The sequence below is a fragment of the Strix aluco genome, chromosome 16 (assembly GCF_031877795.1).
Source record: "Strix aluco isolate bStrAlu1 chromosome 16, bStrAlu1.hap1, whole genome shotgun sequence".
Taxonomy (NCBI): Eukaryota; Metazoa; Chordata; class Aves; order Strigiformes; family Strigidae; genus Strix; species Strix aluco.
The window spans coordinates 6200180-6222770 of record NC_133946.1 but is presented as its reverse complement, the minus strand read 5'-3'; the positions used below and the strand labels follow the sequence as shown (position 1 = coordinate 6222770).

Here is a 22591-nt window from a genome sequence, read left to right as displayed (position 1 = left end):
TTCTTCATTGGCTCCTAATCTTGAGGTTATAGCCTTGCAATTACTAATAATTAGTTTCATAAATTCCTAAAATACATTACACTGGGTTATATGGTTACCAACGTAGAAAGCAGTGGTAGTTTCTTAGCATCTCTTCATCTCTATCTTTGAGTTCTCTTTAGGGAGAGCTCTTTCAATTTGCAGCTGAGGCCAAGGTTCAATTGTAAGAAGTAATTTTGCTTATGTGATACTGCTTTGCCATTATCAGGAAAGATGGTGTAATATGTGCTAAGGAAGATGAAAGCTGAACATTACCTTTTTCTTAATTTCAAGCAGCAGTGATACTCTCACCTAATACAGGTGAATGTGTCTCATTTTCAGTCTGCTATCCAACACGCTGGATACAATGTTTGAAATCAGGTTCTTTTTGATGGGAAGCGTGCTGTTTTCAGGACTGACCCCTGTAGGAGTGGCAACGCTGCACATATGCATTCAATTCTTTAATCTTTTAATTTTGATACAAATACCCGTTTTACTCATTTGCAGTGTGACTGCTAGTGTTTCTGTCTCTGATGTGTGCATGCAACTTACTCACCTATATACTCACTGCAACATTCACAGCCAGTTAGTGAGATAGCTACGCATGCTCCGCTGTCTCCACACTAAATAAAGCATTTTAACAGTCATAGTAGCAAGCATGTATCCCATGTGAATACTTATTTTCTCTGTACTTTGTTTATTCTGTGCCTTTACAGCTATATCTTTTTCATGTTCTTTCTTTCTATTTAGACATTTCTGATAATTGCATAGAGATATGCAATTATTTGCATTCTACTGCCATAACTTTACTCTTTAGCTGGACAAAACAGGAGCGTGATTTTTAGGATATCTATATACATGGTAGAGATAATTCCTTTCCTTTCATGTTGTATTTCTTCTATCTAATCTGTACCAAAACCTTTTACAGCATTTCTGCATATCTAGCCTGCAGTGCAAACAACAGATCAGTTTGACAGAGGAATAGAAGCTTGTTGTCTTTTTTCCCCTTCCTTAGCTCTGTGTCATCCCAAGGTTAAATGTGGTACATGTTACTCAGTAGTTAATCCCCAGCAAACTTCAACCTCTGAGTAATCCAAGTAAATCTAATTCTTTTTGTCATATTCACTGAGGTAAGTACAAATGGAAAGTGAGAATAAGAATGTCATTTATCAGATAGGAATTACATTTGGACAGAAGAGTTTTACCTCAAGGTAGTTAAACTTGAGATTTTTTTGTATTGGTACTAAAATGTCATTTCAACCCTGGTCAAATTTTGCTCTGTTATAATGTCTGCATTCTTGACCAAAGTTATACAAGGCAGAATTTTACCTGGGTGCTATCTGTCTATATTATTCCTAAGAAAGCAAGCATAATATCCTTCCAGGAAAACCATACATTGGTAATTTAATTACAAAGTAGAAGAGTGATGCTCTGTTACCAGGCCCTGCCTGTTGCATATCAGCATACCTTGTGATTTTCCCCTTGCTTTCCAAAACATTGTTGGCACGGTAATGGCTATAAGATAACAGCTGCCAGGTAATTTTGGAAAAAGATTAAATCATATAGATTACAGGTGAGAATATAATCCGAAGCAAACATTACGGTGAGCTGTGGGATTGTATCATGTCAGCCATAGGAATGTCATCGGATGGGCACCCTGCGTTGTCTTTCTCTGCTTTGTCTGCTGTCCTGGTTTTGTCATCTGACACACATCCAAAACTTGTATCGTATGGTCCAAGTGAGTTGTCTAAGTGAAGAACTAAAAGGATAATGTAATTATTTTTTATATATTGCTTGAAAGATTCTTATCCTCATACACTGGGTACCTCACAGTTTACTTCAGCAGTTCGTTGTAGCAAAATCCAGTTAACCTCTTTCTTTTTTTATGGGGGAGCAAAAGATGAAGGCCCTGATTCACCATCTCCTGAGGATAACACGTGTCCTCCCAGTAACACCTGTTCAGGACTACATGGGTGGTCAACTTTCAAAGCTGGTTCCTAATCTGACATTCAGGCAGCTTTCAGCTCTTGCATTTAAGCCAGAAAAGGCGTATTGCCAGAGTTTTGTTTTGATTTGATTTTATATGAGAAAAAAGTGTGTTTAGCCTCTCAGTGTTTGTTTAAACATTTAAAAATAAAGTCCAGGAACATGATACAAATGTTTGGAGACTGTGTGATTACACTTTGGTACAAGTTTATACATATTCATGGAGAAGACAAAAGCAAACTTCTTTTTAAACCTCTTAAAAATATTTTTACTCCTAAAACCAGATATAGCTTCAGCCTTCATTCTGTATTTGAAGTTGGATGAGTAAGGAGTCTAGCCTTTTTTGGTTAATCAAAGTTTGGGAAAGCTTTTGAGCTGTAGTTCTGAACTCACACGCCACTCTTTAAACAGGTTCACTGATACTAGGTATGATATTTCCTCATATTTCAGAGGTTAAAAAAGTAACTTGTGAGGAGGAGACATAGAGTTGATGGGAATAGTGGTTAAGGTAAGATTTAAAAATAATAAAGTACTGTCAGTTGAAAACAAGTTTGACTGGAGTCAATGGTATAATTTCTAATAGTTCAGTAAGACCAGAATGTTTAAGCAGCTCTATCCGGAAAGAAAAAAAGTTCTTATGCAAAACACTTGTGCAAGTCCTTACCTGGGTCATTCCTTGTATCATCATAAAGACGTCTGTGGGAAAATGACTCAGACCTTTTCTTACCACATATAAAATATCCAATCAGCCCAATTAATATAGATCCCAAAATGGCTCCTACAATGACACCAACTATTACTCCTCCCTTGTTAGTTTTGTCTAGGAGAGAAAGAAAGAAGAGGCAGTTGGATGAGAATAATAAATCTGTAAGATCAGATAATTCACTCTTGCTTTATAGCAGTCAAGGGCTTTGGGGAGTAAGACTTTTCACCAAAGATCTGAAACACTTTTCAGTCCAAGACTAAACCAGCCTCTCTGCAGAAACTCTGCCTCTGTAGAAGAAAGCAGACATCTTCATCCTTGACTTTCAAGGGAATAACTGAGGTTTAAAACAAAAGAAGGCTAAATGAGTTTTTAGTCAGAAAGGATTCCAGGTGTAATTCCAGAATCAACCACTGGCCTTTTATTTAAAGAAATAAGCAATAATCACTCTTTGAATGCAATTATTTTTAAGTATTTAAGTCAGCAGTTAAAACTGCAGCCTCTGAATTTCAAGTGATTAAGTTTTAGAGTACCAATTTTTGAGTATGCGAGGTAAGAAATCCAATAACGCTTTCTGCACCTGTTCAGTTAGCAGAATAACTGCATTCCTCCAAGATTTTCCTCAGATTTTATAAAACTTTTCTTCAAGGTATTCTGTTTTTCTTGGAACTGAACTTGCTCTCCCACCCCCTTTCCTTTTCAGTCATCATGTTATCTAAAAGTGGGGTACATTATAATTATTAGAACTATGATAGAAAACATGAAAGTCTGATGCTCCTTCAGTTCTTAGTACAAACTGTACTCCACTAGATATGATGGATAAGTCTTTCAGTCCTGTGTTAAAAGCTTGAAAGCTAATTAATGGCAAAAAATTACTGTCTTCTAATCTTTCCTTTTCTTTTCCTGAAGACCTGATTCAGAGCAGCAGGATAGAAAAGTGCCATGACAGTTTTATGTTCCCTTGTTTTCCCACGCATACTCAACTTGGTAATTAAATGCACAATGAGTAATTCCTTTGAAAGTATTTATAAGAAGTCATCTTTGGTCACAAAAGTTTCTGAACTTAAATAAATTGACATATTACACAGTTGAAATGTTATTTTTACATATCTGCTTTATAGGTCCGCTCCAGTGTGAAGGGGCAGTACCTGTCATTAGGTTCCCTCACTCTTGGAAGTATTAAACAAAAAAGTAAACAGCAAATAATTTTTAAACGTATTTTTATTTTGGGTGAGTTTTAGTTTTAGTCTGTACTAGGTGTCACTTATTAATTCACGCATTTTACGAAGCCTCCTGTTCAATTAAAGAAGGTTTGATATCAGCATTATAATTTTATTACTCCAGTTGGACTTTGGTTAGATACTTACCTTCCTTGGAATCGTTTGAATTAGATGATGTGGTGGAAGGGTTGCTAAAATTATGATTCTGCTCTGTCGTCTGCTGAATGGGGTTAAAGTTTGGTGTAGGACTGTCCTGCTTTGCTGTGGGTGATGTCAGAGTGATACCGGTGGGGAACAATGTGGTGGGGTTGATTGAAGAGTTATCACCGGGTTGTTCTGCAGACAAAGGGGTACTATAGGTGACTGTGGTGTTCCTTGGTGTTGCTGTGGAAGTAGGAGTAGCTGCAGCACTTCTGGTCACTCCAGAAAAGTCACCCATTGTTGTAAACATCGCTAAAGATGTTCTGTTGAAGTTTGTGGTAGAGTTATTTATTCCGTCTTTTGATACCATAGTGACATTTGAAGATGAAGTGGTGCCATCAGTGGACCTCAGGGCTGTGCTGTTTGGCCAGCTCGTCATCTCTGTTGTCTTCATTATATCTTCTTTGGCTTTGGCAGTTGTCGATGCAACATGACTGACAGTAGAAGGATTTATAGCAGTAACCATAGGCGGAGCAAGTCTCTGTGAAGTTGGTTGCACTGTAGACGGATTGTTATCTGTAACTGAGCTATTTCCATTACTTTTTTCACCTACTGTTTTGCCTTCAGTATTGCTTTTGTTCCATTGCAGCCTTACAAGCAGAAAAATGAAAATCATTCCACAGGATGGTTGCATGGTGTTGACTTCAAAGTTGAATTTATTATATACAGAACCTACAAGAAATTCACTTTTGTCTATTACTTTATTTTGCAAAACAAAGCTACTCAGTTAAGACTGAAATAAGCTGGTAAAAAAAATTAATGTTATACTATAGAAATCTCACTAGTTTACCACGTGTTGATGCTGAAAACTTTACATTCCTGACTGTTAATGACCTAAAGAATGACCTAAAATAATATTGATGATCAACAAAAACTTTTTGCAGAAGAAGATTCCATGGTTCTGTAAACAGGCGTCATACTCAGGGGAATAATTCAAAACCACTTTGCTATAGAATGAGGTAATGATACATATTTGGATGGCACGCTTGAGGCAATGTTTTCTGGGCAGGCAGCAACTCCAAGAGCATGCTAAAGAGTTATGCTCTTATTGCAAAGGAATATAATTGTTACAATTAGCCCTGAAAGTTGATGGATAATGTTTTGTGACCCTGAGCAGTGAGTGTCATGTGAATGCTGCCAGGAGCAAATTGAAACCTAAATCAGTCCAGGGATTATGGATGATGCTGAATTTGTGTGGAAACTTCTTTTCCTATAGGAAACTGGAAGATGTTTATTATGCATTAATCTTTCAAATGTTAAATTGAGAAGGATGAGAAAAACTCATCTTGAAGTCACTTGATCATAGTAGGTATGCTGATATCTGTGGGGTGTTGGTGAGGAGTGTGTGTTTTTTCTACATATGAGACAGGTTGAGATCATGCAGTTTTTAACTCTCACATAAAACCTCTTATGTGACAGTACAATAAAAAGTATAATAAGTTATATCTTCAGCATCGTTAATTAATTAGGTGTCCATGTATGTGGGTACTTTACCATCTGAAGAAAGGAGATGCACACCTGGAAAAGTAACCCTTTCGTATTCAGCCTCCCCTCCTACTGTTTTATGCTTTTTCCTGGGGGTGGGTTTTTTTGAGTTTTCTTGAGGGGTAGGGGATGAGGGCTGGTTTTGTTCTTTTGTTTGGGTTGTTTGGGTTTTTTTTTTTTCATTTAATGGTGCGTTTTCCCCAGGTCAGCTTCTCTGTGTGTAACATCATCAGAGCAATGGAAGCGCATGTCCAGTAACAGTAGATAGAAGTCAGCTATGGGTAATGTTATATCCATGGGTAGATGATCATTAAATATTGTGTCAAGGTATCTCATTTTGGCTTTGCTCTTATTCCTGTTATGGTTACAAGGTGGTACCATTACTTGAAACACGTGTGTGTGTATAAAATGCCATTTAATCTGCTTTTTAATGTAAGTTTCTGTTCTCCACACTGCTTATTTCCCAAGTTATATGGTGGGAAGGACCTATGCTTGGAAAACATTTGTAACTTATTTAGCAAAAAATAAAAGAGAGAACTTCTGCTTGAGTATCAGTCAAACTTAGGATAACCACCTGGACTGCAAACAAGCAAGCCAAAGAAAACCCCTTTGGAGTCCAATTATCAGCTCCAATTATGTTTACAATTTGACTGATTTGTCTTCAGATGACTGTGAAATGCTGTGCAATCCAAATAATAGATTTTGATTTGTACAGTACTAATAACTGCAAAACAGTGAAGAAAAAACTTCTTGTATGTTATGAAGTTTTCAAACACATGGTTTCATTTTAACAGTATTATTGTTTTAATTTAGTGGCATGAGCTTTCCTTCCTTGTATTAATAGTCATATTAGTGAACAAGGTGGGTTTGGTCATATTGCTCATTATCCCTTCACTGTAACTAAATTACGTAGGGAAATTAGGCTCAATTCACTTTAACTGCAATTTTAATTTGCAGAGAAGTGTGTAATGCAGTCATTATCCTGGCTGAACAAATTCTTTGTCATTTTTTCCTGTTTGGCTTAATTGTGTAATCTTCTTCACAAGGGACCATAGAGAAGAAACCTCCTTGCTTTGAAAGTTGTGTACAGTAGTTCTCAGGCTGTGATGAACTCCTTCCTGGAAATGGTTTTGTGTGTAATAATTAACTTTTTTTTTTTTCTAGTGAAACATTAATGTTCATGCAGTTTAGAATATCACTGAAGTTCTTTGAAGATACTTGTTGCCTTTAGAGCTTAATGTGCAAATAGTGCTATTGCAGCACTGCTATAGGTTAGCCAAACTTGCAGAAGAGCCTAAGCATTAAATTAGCTGGTCAAGTAAGTGTTTAAGGAAACTATTAACAGATTATTAATGGAAAAAAAAAAAAAAAAGGACTGGTTCTTTGATTCACTGGTATTCACGCTACTCAGTACCAGCTCAGTGGAAATCATTGCAGTAGGAGTAGCCTGAAGTGAGTAGAAATGACCTCAGTATGGAATTAGGCTGCAGATTAGCTCTACCCTTTTTTAGCATGAAAAATTAGGTTTTTACATAGGATGGTCACCACCATGTTTCTTCAGTGGATTTGGCACTCTGCATTTGTTTCTGTACTTGCTAGAGTCAAATTTCATCTCAGACCTATGACAGCTGGGTAGAAAAAAAAAGCCAGTTCCAAAAAGGGGAAGGCTGATATTTCTCCTCTGGTGTATGGCTTTATGAAGAGATGTGTAGTGGCCCTTTTTCAAGGAATTCACCAAGATGTGAGTGCAGTTTCCCATAAAAATGGCCCTCCAGTGTGAACCTGAGTATGCACTTGATTATATCTGTACAGGAAAATGAGTAGCCCAGTTGTAAGAGATCTGTAGAGGTGCTGAGGACATGATACCCACTCTTCACACATTTCTGCAGGGTTTTACTCTGAACTTGACACAATCTCTTCCCTTTGACTGAGCACCCTGTAAGAGCTGACCTATGTTAGGCTACTCCTGGAGCGCGTCACTTAGCTTACTGACAGAAGTGCCCAGTGGTGTAAACCAAAGGGCAACAAGTGGAGATGATCAGGAGACTTGAAAAGCACAATCCTGATGTGGATTAAAATGCTAATGTAGGTACAGCCACACTGAGGAGGCTGTCGCTCTATTTTGTACAAACTTCTCTATTTTAATTGAAGTAAATTGAAAAATTTTTCTACATATGAGACAGGTTGAGATCATGCAGTTTTTAACTCTCACATAAAACCAAAGTTTGAAAAAAAGGCTACAAAAGTCCTTGTTATTCTGTTATTAATAAAGTTGCTTTACAGCAGAAAGTATTCAGTCTGAAGCTACTAGTGTACATAAATGTACCTCTGCACACCTACACTCTGGGTGAAGCCCTGGTCCCGTTCAAATCAACCTCCCCCAGGTCTGTGGACTTCACCAGGAAGGTTGCATTGATACTGCATCTGGCTTTGTGTTTTCCTTCATTGATCAGATTTGCACTGAATATTTCTGAAACACAGAAAAAAATGTCCTAATAAATTCTTATATGGCGATTTTCATCTAAATGTATATCCAGTGGTATATTAAATATTTAAAAGTATATTTTGGCATGATAAAGTAATTGCAACGTGTATTTGCTGAACACAACCTAGCACCTGTCAGTGATAGGTGTAATGTCTGCAAAACCTCTGCAACTGTCAAGAAAATAATAATTTCAACTTCTTAATGGGTAGATAATACAACCTTCAGAACTATAAATTTAAAGGACGTTCTTTTGCATGTCAATAAATTGAACCTTGCACCATTTCCCTGCCTTACAGTAGTGATTAGAAAGTACTTGAATTTATGTAGTAGTGACATGATGAGCAAATTATTAATGGCACTTACTTGTTTCTTGTGGTCTGAAGTAACACTTTCATATTTGCAGAGTTTTCACACTTGCTATGCTTTTTAAGCCTCATAAAGCAGATTATTACCTTTACATCAGTGATTCAAAAATAGATGGAACAAATACAGGGCAAGATATAGAGAATTTATCTTCTAGAATTCTGAAATAATAGCAAATGATGGTCCCAGAAGTGTACTGGATTTTTGCTCCCGTGGCTCTTTGCTGTAAAATTTGGATTGCTGTCCAGGGATGAGATACTTCCAAATTTAATAAGCGATGAATATTAAATTTTCATGCTTAAAAGTATTTTAATTTTTGTAATGGGAAAAGAATTTGTAGGTTTTTAGTGAATTACAAAGAGTGAATTATTATTTAGTGAATTATAAATCATAAATATGAATAGTATTCTGTAATAAATTTAATTTTCCCCCTCTGTTACTAGCTAGCAACCTGACAAGTGCACTGTCCAAGCTTCCTAAGTGTGGATTTCCTGTTCATTTTCTGTATAACTAAACTCAGCAGAAGCAATAACAATGTAGCAATACCTTTCCTTACAGAAATTTGGAATAAAGTAGCATACACAGAATACTTCCCTTCACCACCATCACTCCCCCCAGCATTTATGGGCTCTGATCTGACTCAGAAATTCTGTACTTGCTTGATAAGGACCATAAATACCCACTGAAGAAAAGTGTGAATTTGAGTGAAGTACTGTCATTGTTTATGGTTGCTACTTCTCTGCTTTAATGTTTGAATCACAGATCAGGGATTTTGTTCAATTATTTTCTCAGAAATACACTTCAAGTAGAATTTGACTACAACAAGCATCAATTGCCTTCCCAAATAGTATATAAAAGAACACAGTGATTGTTAATCAGATCCACTAATAAGCATAAAAACTCTCTCAGACTTACCTTTGAGCTCTACAAAATATGCAGGAACCTGTTGAAATACCGCTGTGGCCCAGAGTGCAATTAGTCTGGTGGGGAGAGGGAGGCGCAGGTACAATAAACGTGATGGTGTGACGCGGGCCGGGGACAGGCCGTACGGGTGAGGTGAGGTGGGGCAGCCCTTCGCTGCGCGCCACGGCCCGTCTGGAACCTGCCTGGCCAACTCCGCTGCTGTCCTGACCGAGCTCTGGCATTACAGAGTCCACAGAAACTGCAGTATTTATGGTAAAGTGGGTAGGCAGGGCTTATTGCTTAATCGTTTGAAAGTCTTCAAACTGGTATTTCAAAAGGGTGACTGTTTTCTGTAAACTATAGAAACTATTGTTCTGTGTACTATGCAACTATTATTTTAACAAACGATAGCTTCTTATTATCGCTGAGTTTCCTACTGTACACTTTGTGAGATGAAAAGGCGTGTCTTCTACAAAATAAAGCAGAAAAATGAGTTCTGTTAAGAAAAACATGCTGCTAGAAATGGATCTGAGCCTATCTCCAAATATGTTCACAGCTGCGATAATTTAAGATAACAATCTAAATCCAAATTTTCTGAATTTATCGGATGTCATTAATTTTTACTTTGAGTACATAACCAGTTAGGGATATGAATGTTACAACTCTTACTCCTCACTTCAGGTTTTATATAAACAATGCTGGATTAAAGTAAGAATTGAAGAGGTCAGGCATATATAACTTAATATGCTAATCTAATCGACCCATGATTTTTTTTTATTCTTTAATTCTTTATGTATGTTTATTCTAGGCTGGTATGTGGTGAAGAGCAACTGAGAAATGTTTCAGTACTGCGTGACTGTTTGAGTAGAATGCCACAATGTTGTTATCTGTTTCCACTTGAAATTTTTAAGGAATCAAGTGCAAATATTATTTCATAACTTATCCTTAAGTGTTGAGGATGTGACATATACAGGAGTTGTTTATATGGGAGCAACTAGTGGTGTTTTCTTGAATATACTGCAGTGGACAGTTGGAAGGTTTTCTGTGAAACAGATCAAGTTTTACTCTTTCTAATATCCATTTTGGGGAAGTAAGTTGTTTGTGTGGCATGAGGTGGGGTGGTCTGTGAGAGGAGAGAGCGGGTCAGAGCGAGTCACTGCAGGTTTGGTTTTCTTTGGGATCTAGCATTCTCTGCAGTGTGTATCAGCAATCTTCCAACTTGTATTTATTGCTGTGTCAGGGTGGACGTGCATCTAACAGATTGACCATGAGATCTGAAAACAAGCACCACAAATTTGTGTCCAAATTTGGATCTTCTGCAGCATTAGCCAAATGACAAGTGATATACTAAGGTCAACAGTATACTTCACACTAGCATGCACATATTGTGATGCTGAGAAGCCTTTCTGATACTTTTTTAAAAAGAGAGGTTATTTGAACATAGTATTGGAAAATAACAAGACCTTAAATATATAGACTGTAATTCTGTTGAAGTGTACCTATTACAGCAGTATGAAAGTCATACCCTCTAGTGCTGCCCTGGGCCTCAGCATTGGGTTTGGGAAGGTGTGCTCGCTCTTTTATTTGTTAGCAGTTTAATTCATCTGTTTGGAAAAGTGAAAACTGTTTACCTTAGTGACTTAATGCCTAATGGAAGATGCTGTGTTTGTGACTCAGTTCCTGTCTGTGTCACACACCTGCAGTGTGGTGCTGGCGCTGAGTGCTGGCCCACTGTTCCTGGAAGGCAAAACCTCCAGCAGTGAGCCCGAGTGTGAACAGGTTTGGGACTGTGGCCATATGGAGGCAAGGTGTTTTAGAGCACTCCAGGAGTGGGAGATGAGACTAAGCTGTCATTCAACTATAGCCTGTATTTATTAAGCGGCAGTTTCAATTCTGAAGACTGTCTCACTAGTAGGTGTGCTACCAAATCTATAGGACTGTTTCTATTGCATAGCTTTGCTGTAAAGGAGTTTGACTGAATAAAACTGAAGTAATTGAGCAGAGTATTCAGAAGGGGCCTGGCTGGCCACAGCCAAACTCTGCACAGAGGCAGTGGAGACAGTCCCCTGGCTCCTTACTGAAAATCCTCTCTGCAATAACTTTTTAGGGAATAAATGCACCATTCGTTTTGTCACAGTGACTCTTATAAAACATTCAGAAGAGATGTGCTCAAAAAGTCTTGGCTTTTCTGGCTTCTTGGTATTGTTTGGATTTCATTCTTTCTTTGCTTTCTTTTTTCCTTCTTTTTTCCTTCCATAACATTTAACAGTGGCCATTCATCATTTCTTCTTGACAATGTCAAACTTTTTTTTTGCTTAAGATTGTATCAACACATAACCAATCTTTCCTGTCTGTCTTAACCATCAAACATCACCCTACTTGTCTTCTGAAAGATTAAGAACTGTGTAAAGCACATGCCTAGAGATTTTAGTTCTTCATCAGTGTGAGTACTGGCAGTGTAAGGGCAGTAAACGTAAGGTACCTTAAGGAAGAATGGAAAGAAATTTTTGAAAGTGCACAACAGGCAGAACTACAGACTGTAGAGCACTGAATAGCAAATCCCTAAATGAGTGGGTCTGTACCAAAATGCTGGACAAAAAAAAGGAAGTACACCATATATTATGGGATTAAAATTCAGAACGGCAATTGGAGCTATAAAATAGGAAGCAATGTGCCCGGGGAAAAGCAGGGGAGGCACCAGGTAATGTTTTCTGTAGGAAACAGGAGGCTTGCATGTGACCCTCTAAACTGTAAATTACCCAGAACTCCTGAGCAGCAGAATTAGGCAGAAATAAACTCTGCCAGGTCAAAGCAGTGTTAGAACATGAATGTTCTCCTCTTAATGTTCAAGTGGTTGGATTAGTCATCTATTGTGTGCCTTGTTTTTCTACAGAAGTAATTGATAAAAGTTAAGGCTTAGCATTTTCAGAGCTGGGAGATCAGGGTAAGAGGATGAGTCAGTAAGAAGTGCCTAGCAACTAGGACTGAAGGGTCTTGATTGCATGGAGAGCAATTAGGGGCAGGTGGCATTAGCAGTGTGATAGAGTAAAATAAAGGCAAGCCAGGAAGGATCCAGGCTTCCTGTAGAACTGGACAAATGCTTGAATTTCAAAATTCTGGTGTTTTTTCACTGTCATTTAGACTAGAAGTTTACACCACAAGAGAAGTTTTGTGAATTTTTTTTTTCCTAATATGCTTTTTTTTATATGTATACTTACAGCTTTTGACACTGTTTTCTTAGTAGCCTTGCAGTACAGCAAAATTACCATGAATTCTATTCTACTGCATAAAAGAGTATTGCAGCATTTTTTAAGAGCTTAGGTGAGTCTGGAAAAGGTGCTTTAGTTGGCAGGCATAGTTAGCGATTGGGCCTCACCTGCTTCACCTAGATGGATGATTTTCTTAATTGTTGCATTATCAAATGCTTTGTGTACATAAGTAACATAAAAGACATCACTTATTATTGATATTATACAAGAGCCTATTATTCATGCTATACCAGAGCCTGAAAACTAACTTAGAGACAGATCTTGATTTAAAGAATAAGCAAGTTATCCCAAATCTTAGGGGACAGACAGAATGAAATAAATAGCACTATAAGATTAATGTATATTCAACTGAGGACACCATTTGTCCACAATCTAGTATTACTTCTAGACCACAACTGCCTCATTTTATTTCCAAAGCTTCAATGGAATTTACACAAGTCAAAATACTTCCCAGTCCAAAATAGTTGCATGTACTTCAGTAGTCCACCCTTCCTCATTCTTTTCTTCGGTAATGGGCCTGGGAAAAAAGGCCACTAATACAATTGCTTGGCTTCCGTTTCTCTGACTCAGGTATTTTAAGTCAGTGGGATTTTAAACTTCATTATTTTATTCCTGATAACTGGGCCACTTCCTTAATTTCTATTACCTTTGAGTGTAAGTGAATTATTTCTTCTGTGCAATTACAGACTTGCCACTTCTGCACAGGGCTAGTGGATTTCTTAGGTGTGCTTCCTAGAGCAACCTGACACGCAGAGGAACATCCAACACTGTGTTTTGCAGAATGTGTTGTATTTTTCCTACCTGTTGGGTCACATAAGAAAAGTATTGTTGTTTTGTGTATAGCCTGGGCTTATATTGCTCCTGAGTCCTCGCATGTCAGGAAGGGATTTCTCTTGCAAGGTGGTGTCTTCTGTAACGTTTCTGAGTCTCACACTGCACTGGTTGTGATAGTACTTCCAATGACTGTGAAAAAAGGTTGTTTCGCCCTCGGATTACTCAAGTGCAAACCCCACTGCTGCTTAAATAGAAGAGCTGTGTGATGTTCTTGTTAGGAGCATCCAAAGCGTAAATGAAATCTGTGGTGAAGACAAGATTCATGCTTGGAAGAATAAAAGAACATACTACCTAGAAAGAATACTCAGGGACAAGTTCCTTTCATTCAGCCATCCATTATTTATAGGTAGTGGTATAGTGAACTTCTGCTAACTTTTAGTTGTGCTTTAATACAGTATATGGATAAATCATATATATATATATATAAAAATGATCCAATAAGATGTTAAAACATAATACAGAAGTATGGGAAAAGGTAGGAATGTGAGGCCATCCTATTCAGTCTGAGTTAGAATTCCTCCTTCTGAGATGCTGGCTTGCCAGAAGGAAGCAAGTTTTCTTACTCCCTATTTGAAATCACTGCTTTCCAGGGAACAATTGGACAATCCCATGTTTTGTCAGGAATCCCACCAAAACAAGGTGTCTTACCCTCAGTGGCAAACTATAGTGTTCGGAAAACTTGGAGTTATTTATTGGTTGTAATTATTTTTATAGGACCTACCAAAAACACTAAGTACATGGAGAATCTGGTTGTGATCTCACACATAAATTAAAAATAATTATTTAAAGAAATATTTTAGTTGTGAAGCTGCTCCAGTATAAAGCTGATATAGGTGGGAGAGAAGTGAGATTTTCTTGATTCAAACTGAATAAAATGAGATCATAATTTAGCTCTTTATTAATAGATACCGTTGTGCATGCATATCCTTGTTGCTTCAAAGTAAGATTTTAAACCATATATGTTTTGAATAAAACTAAAAGCAAAATGATGGATCTAAAAGGTATGGATAGCAGTGTCTCATACTGACAGGTACCTATCTGTACAGATATAGCAGACAGAAAAAAATATATTGTTAGATAAACATTGCAAAATAGTGTTCCAATTTTAACAGTGATTGTCCTGAAGTTACTTATAGTTTTCAGATTCTGTGGGGAAAAGACCAGAAAGTGGCTATGACAGTTACAATGTTACATATTGCTGATTTTCTTGAGATCTGCATGGCCTTTCTCTTTCTTTTCCATAATTAAAATGAAGTTGATGATTTCCACAGCTACAGTCTTTCTAGAGTTTTGGAAAAGACGGAGAGCTGTATTAACGTATGACTGGGACCTCATAGACTGGGAAGATGAAGAGGTAAGATTAAACAGTAGTAAACCTGTAAATCTGGCTATCAGCATGATTTAAGTGTATATATCAATACATATTGTATGCCCATAATCTGAATTTGTCATTCAGATTGTATTTATAACACTAGTTGGAGAACAAACAAGTATACTTGAGACTATACAAGGATACTTTGCCTTCTGCAACTAGCATTATAATTCCAAACATAATTCTACATTTATTTAAAGTATCCTTTGAAAAATTGAGTGGAAATACTGCCCATGCAGAAGACAGGAGCTACTGCTGATGTCAGCACAAATGCCTTTCAGTTCTATGGTTTCTTGTACTGCAAATGCCTAATCTTGCCTAAAAATGGGACCAAGACAAGCAAAGGGACAGAAACTAGATATTATATCCTTCTGAGAGGCATAACTTATCCTTTAACATTCTGCTGTCAGAATCAGCAATAGTAAAATGATTTTATTACTTCATAGTCTCTAGTGAACGTAGCTGTAGTTTAACTATATTGGTGATTTAACTGCAGTCGAAGTCAATAGAGACTTTACCATTACTTGCTTTATAGCTTTCCATAGATGCATAGATATAAGCTGGTGGCTTTTAATGAATGGTTTCATATCACAAAAAGCACTGTCGTAACTGGCATTAATTTATAGTTTTCTTATCAATTTCTCCAGAGAAACTAATGTTTAAGTCAGTCATCATGACCCATGATCCTTTTAATACCCTATAGTTGGGAGGGCTCTTAGAGTTTCTGCGTTTTGTTGGTCTCTGACACTGTTTCCAAGGATTTCAAAAGAGCAAATTGTTTGGATATTTAAGCTGAAGCATTATAGAAAAGAATTTGTATCAGTCTAAATTTCCTACTTTGTAGCACGTATATGTCTGATTTTTGATACTTCTGTGAAATAAGTAGTACAATAAATGGAATCCACCCTGTCATTCCAGGAAGAGCTGCGCCCCCAGTTTGAAGCTAAATATTCCCAAGTGGAAAGAGTAAATCCCATCACAGGAAAACCTGAACCTTTTCAGCCTTTCCCTGATAAGCTCAGTCGACTGATGGTGTCTGTCTCAGGAATATTCTTCATGGTAAATGTTTAATAATATTGGAATTATTGTAGCCTTTAATCTTATTCTGATGTAAATAGTAATGCAAGTCATGAGTGCGTTCATTAAGATTAGTGGATTTACATGATATAGGCAAAATTGATTGTCTCAGTCTTATTGCTTGTTTATGGATCTTTTTCTTTTAAAAGATGTAATATAAAAGAACAGTAAGGAAATGTTTTCATTCATCAATCTAGTATTTTTGTTCTCTCTAAGTCTGCTCACCAAAAAAATTGGCAGTCTTGAAAACACATGTTCATTTATAAATTTGTTGGAAATTATTGCGGATATGGTTTATTTTGTTCTAATATCTCTTCATAAATACTTACCTGTAGATTTCACTGGTCCTCACTGCAGTGTTTGCAGTTGTGGTGTATCGTCTGGTAGCCATGGAACAGTTTGCTTCTTTCAAGTGGTATTTCATCAAGAAGTATTGGCAGTTTGCAACATCTGGCACTGGAGTCTGTATCAATTTTATGATCATCATGTCACTCAATGTTGTAAGTCTTCTGTTGTTTTAAAGGAGGGATTAATTTTAAAGTAGTTTTTGCAAGGTTACTGAGTTTACTGTGTATCAGATATATATGTGTTCTTGCTTATTCATATACCAGTGCCTGAAGCTAGTATTTCAGGGGGTTTTCCTCTTCTGATACCATGTTTGTCAATGTTTTTCTCTAATATCTACTTAATTTGTCACTACACATCGTTGCTTATGTCACCAAGTCACAGTGGTTACAGACTACTGCTTTCTACATTTACATTTTTGTTTTTTACATTACCTTTTACAATACATCTCTTCTCTGAACGGAACTACATTATTTTCTTGGCTGAGAATTCTTCTGATTTTTTTAATGGATAACTTTGAATTCTTCCCTTATGTAAAATGCAGCTGTGATATCAGTGTTGCAGTCCTAGAATCACTGTGATAGATGATTTCAGTTTAAGCTTTTCCTGTCATGTAACAGCACAGGTTTAATCATTTGCTGTGGTAGTACAATGTACGTTGATATAAACTCTGTTCCTTCAACTGCAATATAATTTATCATTTTCCTATTCTCATGCTGGCACAAACAGGTAAAAAAGAATAATAGGACAGCAAACAGTGGCTTTTAACTCTGTTAAGGAGATTGTGCACTTGCTGCAATAAGAAAGCATTCTTCAGAGCAGCCTGTCACGTATTTATTTCTGTTATTATATATGATAATTCTAAGTCATCAAAAGTACATTCAAGTGAACAAGAACACCAAAGCTATTGAAAGTAACTTGCTATTAGTAGTAAATACTCAGGGAAGTATCTTTCAGAGTTGGTGACTACCTTGGGCCAAGTGTCATTTAAAGTAAAGACTGGAGGTAGTCAATGTGTAGACAGATAAGGAAGTTTCAGTAGGAGGCCGATGTCCTCACCAGTATGCACATTCATGCAAAGCAAAATTGTATTGTGTAAAGGCTTCTGCCTACTTTTAGATCACATAGATTTGTTCCTGAAGCTAGAGGATCTAACTGTTCATTAAGACAGTCATTGATGTCTGAACACTCTTCTTGATCTATTGGCTCTTGATTTATCTTTATTGTATATTTAATGTGTATACTTACATACATACATCTACATGGATAAAGAGAATGGGTCTAAAGTAGTTCCTAAAGTTTCAAAGAACTACTATAGTTTTATAGGAAACTATACATTCATATGTAGCTACAACATTGCCCTCCCTTCTCTGTTCAGCTACCTTGATTCTGCAGGGCAACAACACCTCTGCTTTTGGTGCTTGTTTTTATTCTGAATTTGACATCACAACAGACAGGAGTGCTATAATTTACTTATATCATGTCTTATTTCTGTTTTAGGTATATGAAAAGGTTGCTTATCTCCTGACAGACTTAGGTATGTAGATCTTTACTAGTGGTATGGTTCTTGCTAGCTGTGGCATATACCTTTTATTGCCATAAAATGGGGTTTTGCAAGCTTCATCTGTACATAGTACGATTCTGGCATTTCCCAAAATAAGTGAGAAATACCAGAGAAAGAAATGATACAATTATTTCACTAAAGAAATAATAGAAAAGAAAGGAATTTATTCTTACACTTCTATTTTTCTTTTATTTTTTACAGTATAAATTGAAAAAACTGTTGTAATGGAACAAAAGTCAAAATATTGTTTCTTAGAATGCTAAAACAGGTTTTTTTCCATTTTTCTCAAATGCTTAGAGGTTTTTTTACAGTTTTTTAATTTAACTTTTGTATTGAAAAAAATGGGTTAAGATAAAATTACATTGTCCAAGATAAAACTGTTAAGACATAAATTTTAAAGTTAGCTCTAATTCTGTCACATTAAAAATTTCTACTGAAGCCTCTAGTCATGATCCAGTCATAGAGGTAAAGCTTTCTAGCTTATGGAAAACAAGAAAGCAAAGATAGCATTTCAGATCTACTATGTCAATATGTTACCTTTTACTGTTTCTTCTCACACGGTCTCTTTTCGCCCATGTCAAAATATGCAGTTGATCTCGTCATAGTTTAAAGGCAAGCTCGCTGCTTAGGTTTAACGGCTCCCTCTTCTGGTTAAAGTACTGAAGAGCATGCATTAAGCAAGATAACTCAAAACTACAGTGTTTTTAACTGGCGGTTGAAGAGGTTAGAAAAATTCAGAATGTATAGTCAAATTATTAAAATATTTTAAAGTATTTTTTCAGATCACACTGATTTATATTCTTACTTTTTCAAATATACTGAATATGTATAATAGGGAATGGGAAAGAAAATAATGATTTCATTTAAGTATACAAGCTGATTTTTCCCAAAATATGTGGCTTGTATCTCATTTTTCCACATAGAACCAACATAGTTTGAGCTGGGGCATTGTTTTTGTGACCTGCAGACTGAACTTTTTGAGGGGGGAAAAAAAGTAATTAACTGCAACCTTATGGGGCACCATGGCTTGAAACCATCATTTGTTTTGGTAGTGTTGTTTGTGAGCTAAGTTAGTCATAACTCCATTTTATTTGTGTTTGTGTAATGTATATTGTGTCTTTCCACAGAGCACCCTAGAACAGAATCTGAGTGGGAGAACAGCTTTGCCTTGAAAATGTTCCTCTTCCAGTTTGTCAACTTGAACAGCTCCATCTTTTACATTGCCTTTTTTCTTGGCAGGTAAGTTATCTTTGCTAACTTGCACTTAAAGGAAAACTTGCCCAGGACTCATAATCCTTGCTAATTTTATAGGTTTGAAAAAAATACAGTAACAGTTTGAACTGTAAGATTTAGATGCGAGTCAGTTTCTGAGGGTAATTAATAACACTAAATTGATATTTTTAACTGTATGTGAGGGTTGGATCCTTGAAATCTTTATTCATGAGACTAGACAATAAAAAATATTCTTTTAAAGTGGGTCTATGTACGTGACTTTCCTACTAAATGAGAATCAAGAACCTTTGAAAATACAGCCACTTCCTAAATGTGGATCTGTATTTAGCCCTGTGCTAATAGGCTTTATTCATGTTTTTCTTGTTTATTCCCCTTTGGTTACATTTCCCAGGATCTATTTCTATAAATAGCAAATATTGTCTGGCAGATCTTATACAAGAGTAGAAGGCAGAAATTCTGGCTCCAGTCTTTGTGTGTATCTTCAGCTCAGAGCATGAGATACTGGACAGGTCTAACCTTGCTTCATCTGAAGCAATCTTCAATTTCATTACAATCAGACTTATCATTCCTGTAGAACCTATAGAGTATTTCAGAGTACTTTCTATAAAGTCTTATAATATAATTTCAGTTCAAGATTATTTGAAAAAAAAAAAAAAAAAAAAAAAAAACCAAAAAACCAAACACCCCCCCCCCCCCCCCCCCCAAAAAAAACCCACCCAAACCCTCTAGTAAAGGCTATTGGTAATATCTGCTTGTTAAATCCAGTGGTGCATTTGCTATTCAGTTTCTAAACTCCTTTGTGTTGTGCTACCTCCTGTGTCTAGTAGGACCAGGCATGGTTTTTTGCCTGTTCTCTCCCATTTATAACTTTCACTGAGGTCATTAAGAATTTTGATTCAATTTGTTCTACAAGAATCTGTTAGAACTGTAAAAGGCATTTAGTTATGATGGGTTTGGAAGTCATTTTATGCTTGTACATCTGAGGGTGCAATCCAGTGCACACTTCATGTGGGCAGGCAGATCCCTGTGCTGCAGTAAATTCCTGTGTATTGCAATGGTTTATCTTCTTAGAAGTAGATTAGAGAGTCTGAGTATCTAACATGTAAAACCTCTGAAGCTAGGATTTTTGTTCTGGACATAATAAAAGCTTAGAATCGCTTGCAAAATGATGGTCCTTGTTTGCATTCTGAAACTTCCATTCTAAAACTTCTGGCATGCCAGATTTAAGTCTGTGTGATTTAATCTGTTTATATTTCATGAGTTTGCTCAGTGGATATTGTGAAATAACTACTGATACAGGGTGTTCTTGAAATGTCCGCTGAGAAACAGAAATCTTGTTTCCCAGGTTTGCAGGCCGCCCAGGAAAGTACAACAAGCTTTTTAACAGATGGAGACTGGAAGAGGTAAGCAATCCTATTTTGTGCTCCTGTGTAATTTCCATGAGTAAAAAGGAAATGGCTCAAGGACACGAATTATGTCCAGTTTGAAAGATTTATTATTCTGTTTAAGAACAGTGAAGAGTAAACTGTTATTTATAGCAAAGAATAGGAAACAGGAGATGTGTTTTTCCTTCTGCTTTCTCCACTGTGCTGCGTGACTCTGCCTGAGACACGCAGTTCTTTCTGCCTCTCTCTTTGGAAAAAGCAAACAGTGATAGTCCCTTACCTCACAGGCACTACTAAGTCCTACATGACTGGAATCTCCTGGGTATGTGGAATTTTTGGATGGAGGACATAAATATATTGCCATCAGCTTTTTTATCAGCTTCTTGAGTTTCTGCCAGCACAAGAAAGACATGGACCTGTTGGAGCAGGTCCAGAGGAACGCCACAAAAATGATCAGAGGGATGGAGCATCTCTCCTATGAAGAAAGGCTGAGAGTTGGGGTTATTCAACCTGGAGAAGAGAAGGCTCTGGGGAAATCTTACAGCAGCCTTTCAGTACTTAAAGGGGGATTATAAGAAAGATGGGGACAAACTTTTAATAGGCCTGTAGCAATAGGACAAGGGGTAATGTTTTTAGACTAGAAGAGGGTAGATTTAGACTAGATATAAGGAAGAAATTTTTTACAATGAGGGAGGTGAAACACTGGAACAGGTCACCCAGAGAGGTTGTGGGTGCCTCATCCCTGGAACCATTCAAGGCCAGGTTGGATGGGGCTGTGAGCAACCTGATTTAGTGGAAGATGTCCCTGCTCATTGCAGGGGGGTTGAACTACATGATCTTTGGAAGTCCCTTCCAACCCAAACTACTGTGTGATTTTATAATTAAAATGAAGAAAAGTAGTATTTTCAAAATTTAGCCTGAAAATGTGTTAGAATTGCACCTCCCTGGGTATTTCTAGCATGCTGAAGTTACCTCTTATCTCTGAAAAACTGGTTTCTTCTGCTGAACGTTGGTAGCCACAGAGTAAAATACCATAACTTTGTAGTCCATGGTCTAAAAAAGGTTTCTGTAATTACTAAATATTTTAATATGTCAGTTTATATAGTTAAGATACTGGTACCAGGGATTCAGCTACTAAGTGTCTGTTCAGAGTTAAGACATTATAAATGAAATATTGCTCCATTCTTTTGAAATTAGTACGTACGTATTGGTTTAAGTGAAATGGACTATATCGTTTAACATGAAATATGTCTAGAGGTTGTTTAACTAAAGTCTGTGTTAATATTTCTGTTATAATTATTTTAATATTTCTGTAGCTGGAGGTTAGTGTTTTCCAGCAAACATATTTGAATATTTTTCATTTACGCTCTGAACAAATAAAAATGAAAGGAATTCTCTGATTTTAGCTATTGATCTTTTTCCATTTCATTTCAGTGTCATCCTAGTGGTTGCTTGATAGATCTGTGTTTGCAAATGGGAGTTATTATGGTTTTGAAACAAATGTGGAACAACTTCATGGAACTAGGCTATCCGTAAGTTCAGATGTTAAAATTTGTTTTACAAATCACGATTGTGTATTAGTGTGATTCAGTGATAGGGAAAAATATCTTTATGTTTGGAGAATGTTTTCACTTTTTGCATCTCACATACTGTAGTTTTATTCCCAAGGGAAGCATTAACTGCTGCTCTAAAATAAAGCCTCTCAAGGCCTGTTAACCATCTAAATTGTTTACTGTGATTTCATTTTCCATAATATAAACTGCTGTTCAGCTACTGAAGAGAGTAATGGGCTGAGAGTCTTAAAGTTCTCTTGAAACTGGAAGAGTATGTTTTCAGTAAAAGGTTGCTCATCAAATATTAATTAAATCAAAGTCTCAACCTTGAAAATATGTCAGAAAGGGTTATGCTCACAATGTGCAATCGTTCTGCAAATGAGAGGCAGTGTACTATATTATCGTGAGATGTGGATTTCTGAAAACAAGAAACCTACTTGAAGTATCAGGCTTCCTGTCTTAGCCCACCAGCTTCTCAACTCTGTCTAGAATTTATTTTAGAACATGGTCTAACATTCGTTTATGGAAAGCAGGGTCTTGTTCTGACAAAACCATTGTTTGCAACTGAGGCAACAGTAAGTTAGCTTGAGAAAAA

General features: G+C 36.7%; 2 protein-coding genes across 4 annotated transcripts in view; one reads left to right on the top strand and one right to left on the bottom strand.

Annotated features, from left to right (window-relative positions):
• The window catches only part of ANO3 (anoctamin 3), a 209198-nt gene that overhangs the window by 174320 nt on the left and 12287 nt on the right, over window positions 1-22591 (top strand). For all 3 annotated transcript variants that reach the window (XM_074842233.1, XM_074842232.1, XM_074842234.1), the window contains 7 exons: window positions 14739-14821; window positions 15758-15898; window positions 16252-16416; window positions 17762-17798; window positions 18953-19064; window positions 20404-20461; window positions 21878-21975. In XM_074842233.1, the coding sequence (XP_074698334.1) occupies window positions 14739-14821; window positions 15758-15898; window positions 16252-16416; window positions 17762-17798; window positions 18953-19064; window positions 20404-20461; window positions 21878-21975 (694 nt within the window). The remainder of the gene's footprint in view (window positions 1-14738; window positions 14822-15757; window positions 15899-16251; window positions 16417-17761; window positions 17799-18952; window positions 19065-20403; window positions 20462-21877; window positions 21976-22591) is intronic.
• Window positions 1617-4762, bottom strand: MUC15 (mucin 15, cell surface associated). The gene is made up of 3 exons (XM_074842242.1): window positions 4075-4762; window positions 2669-2824; window positions 1617-1777 (listed from the first exon to the last, which is right to left on the bottom strand). Exons 1-3 carry the CDS (start codon window positions 4760-4762, stop codon window positions 1617-1619), a joined length of 1005 nt encoding a protein of 334 aa, XP_074698343.1.

What these genes read in the sequence shown, in the direction of transcription:
- MUC15 (XM_074842242.1), bottom strand. Translation starts at nt 4,762, where the DNA reads ATGCAACCATCCTGTGGAATGATTTTCATTTTTCTGCTTGTAAGGCTG. An exon ending in TTCAAACGATTCCAAGGAAG is followed by an intron (nt 2,825 to 4,074) that starts GTAAGTATCTAA and finishes TTTCTCTCCTAG; the next exon opens with ACAAAACTAACAAGGGAGGA. An exon ending in TGATACAAGGAATGACCCAG is followed by an intron (nt 1,778 to 2,668) that starts GTAAGGACTTGC and finishes TTATCCTTTTAG; the next exon opens with TTCTTCACTTAGACAACTCA.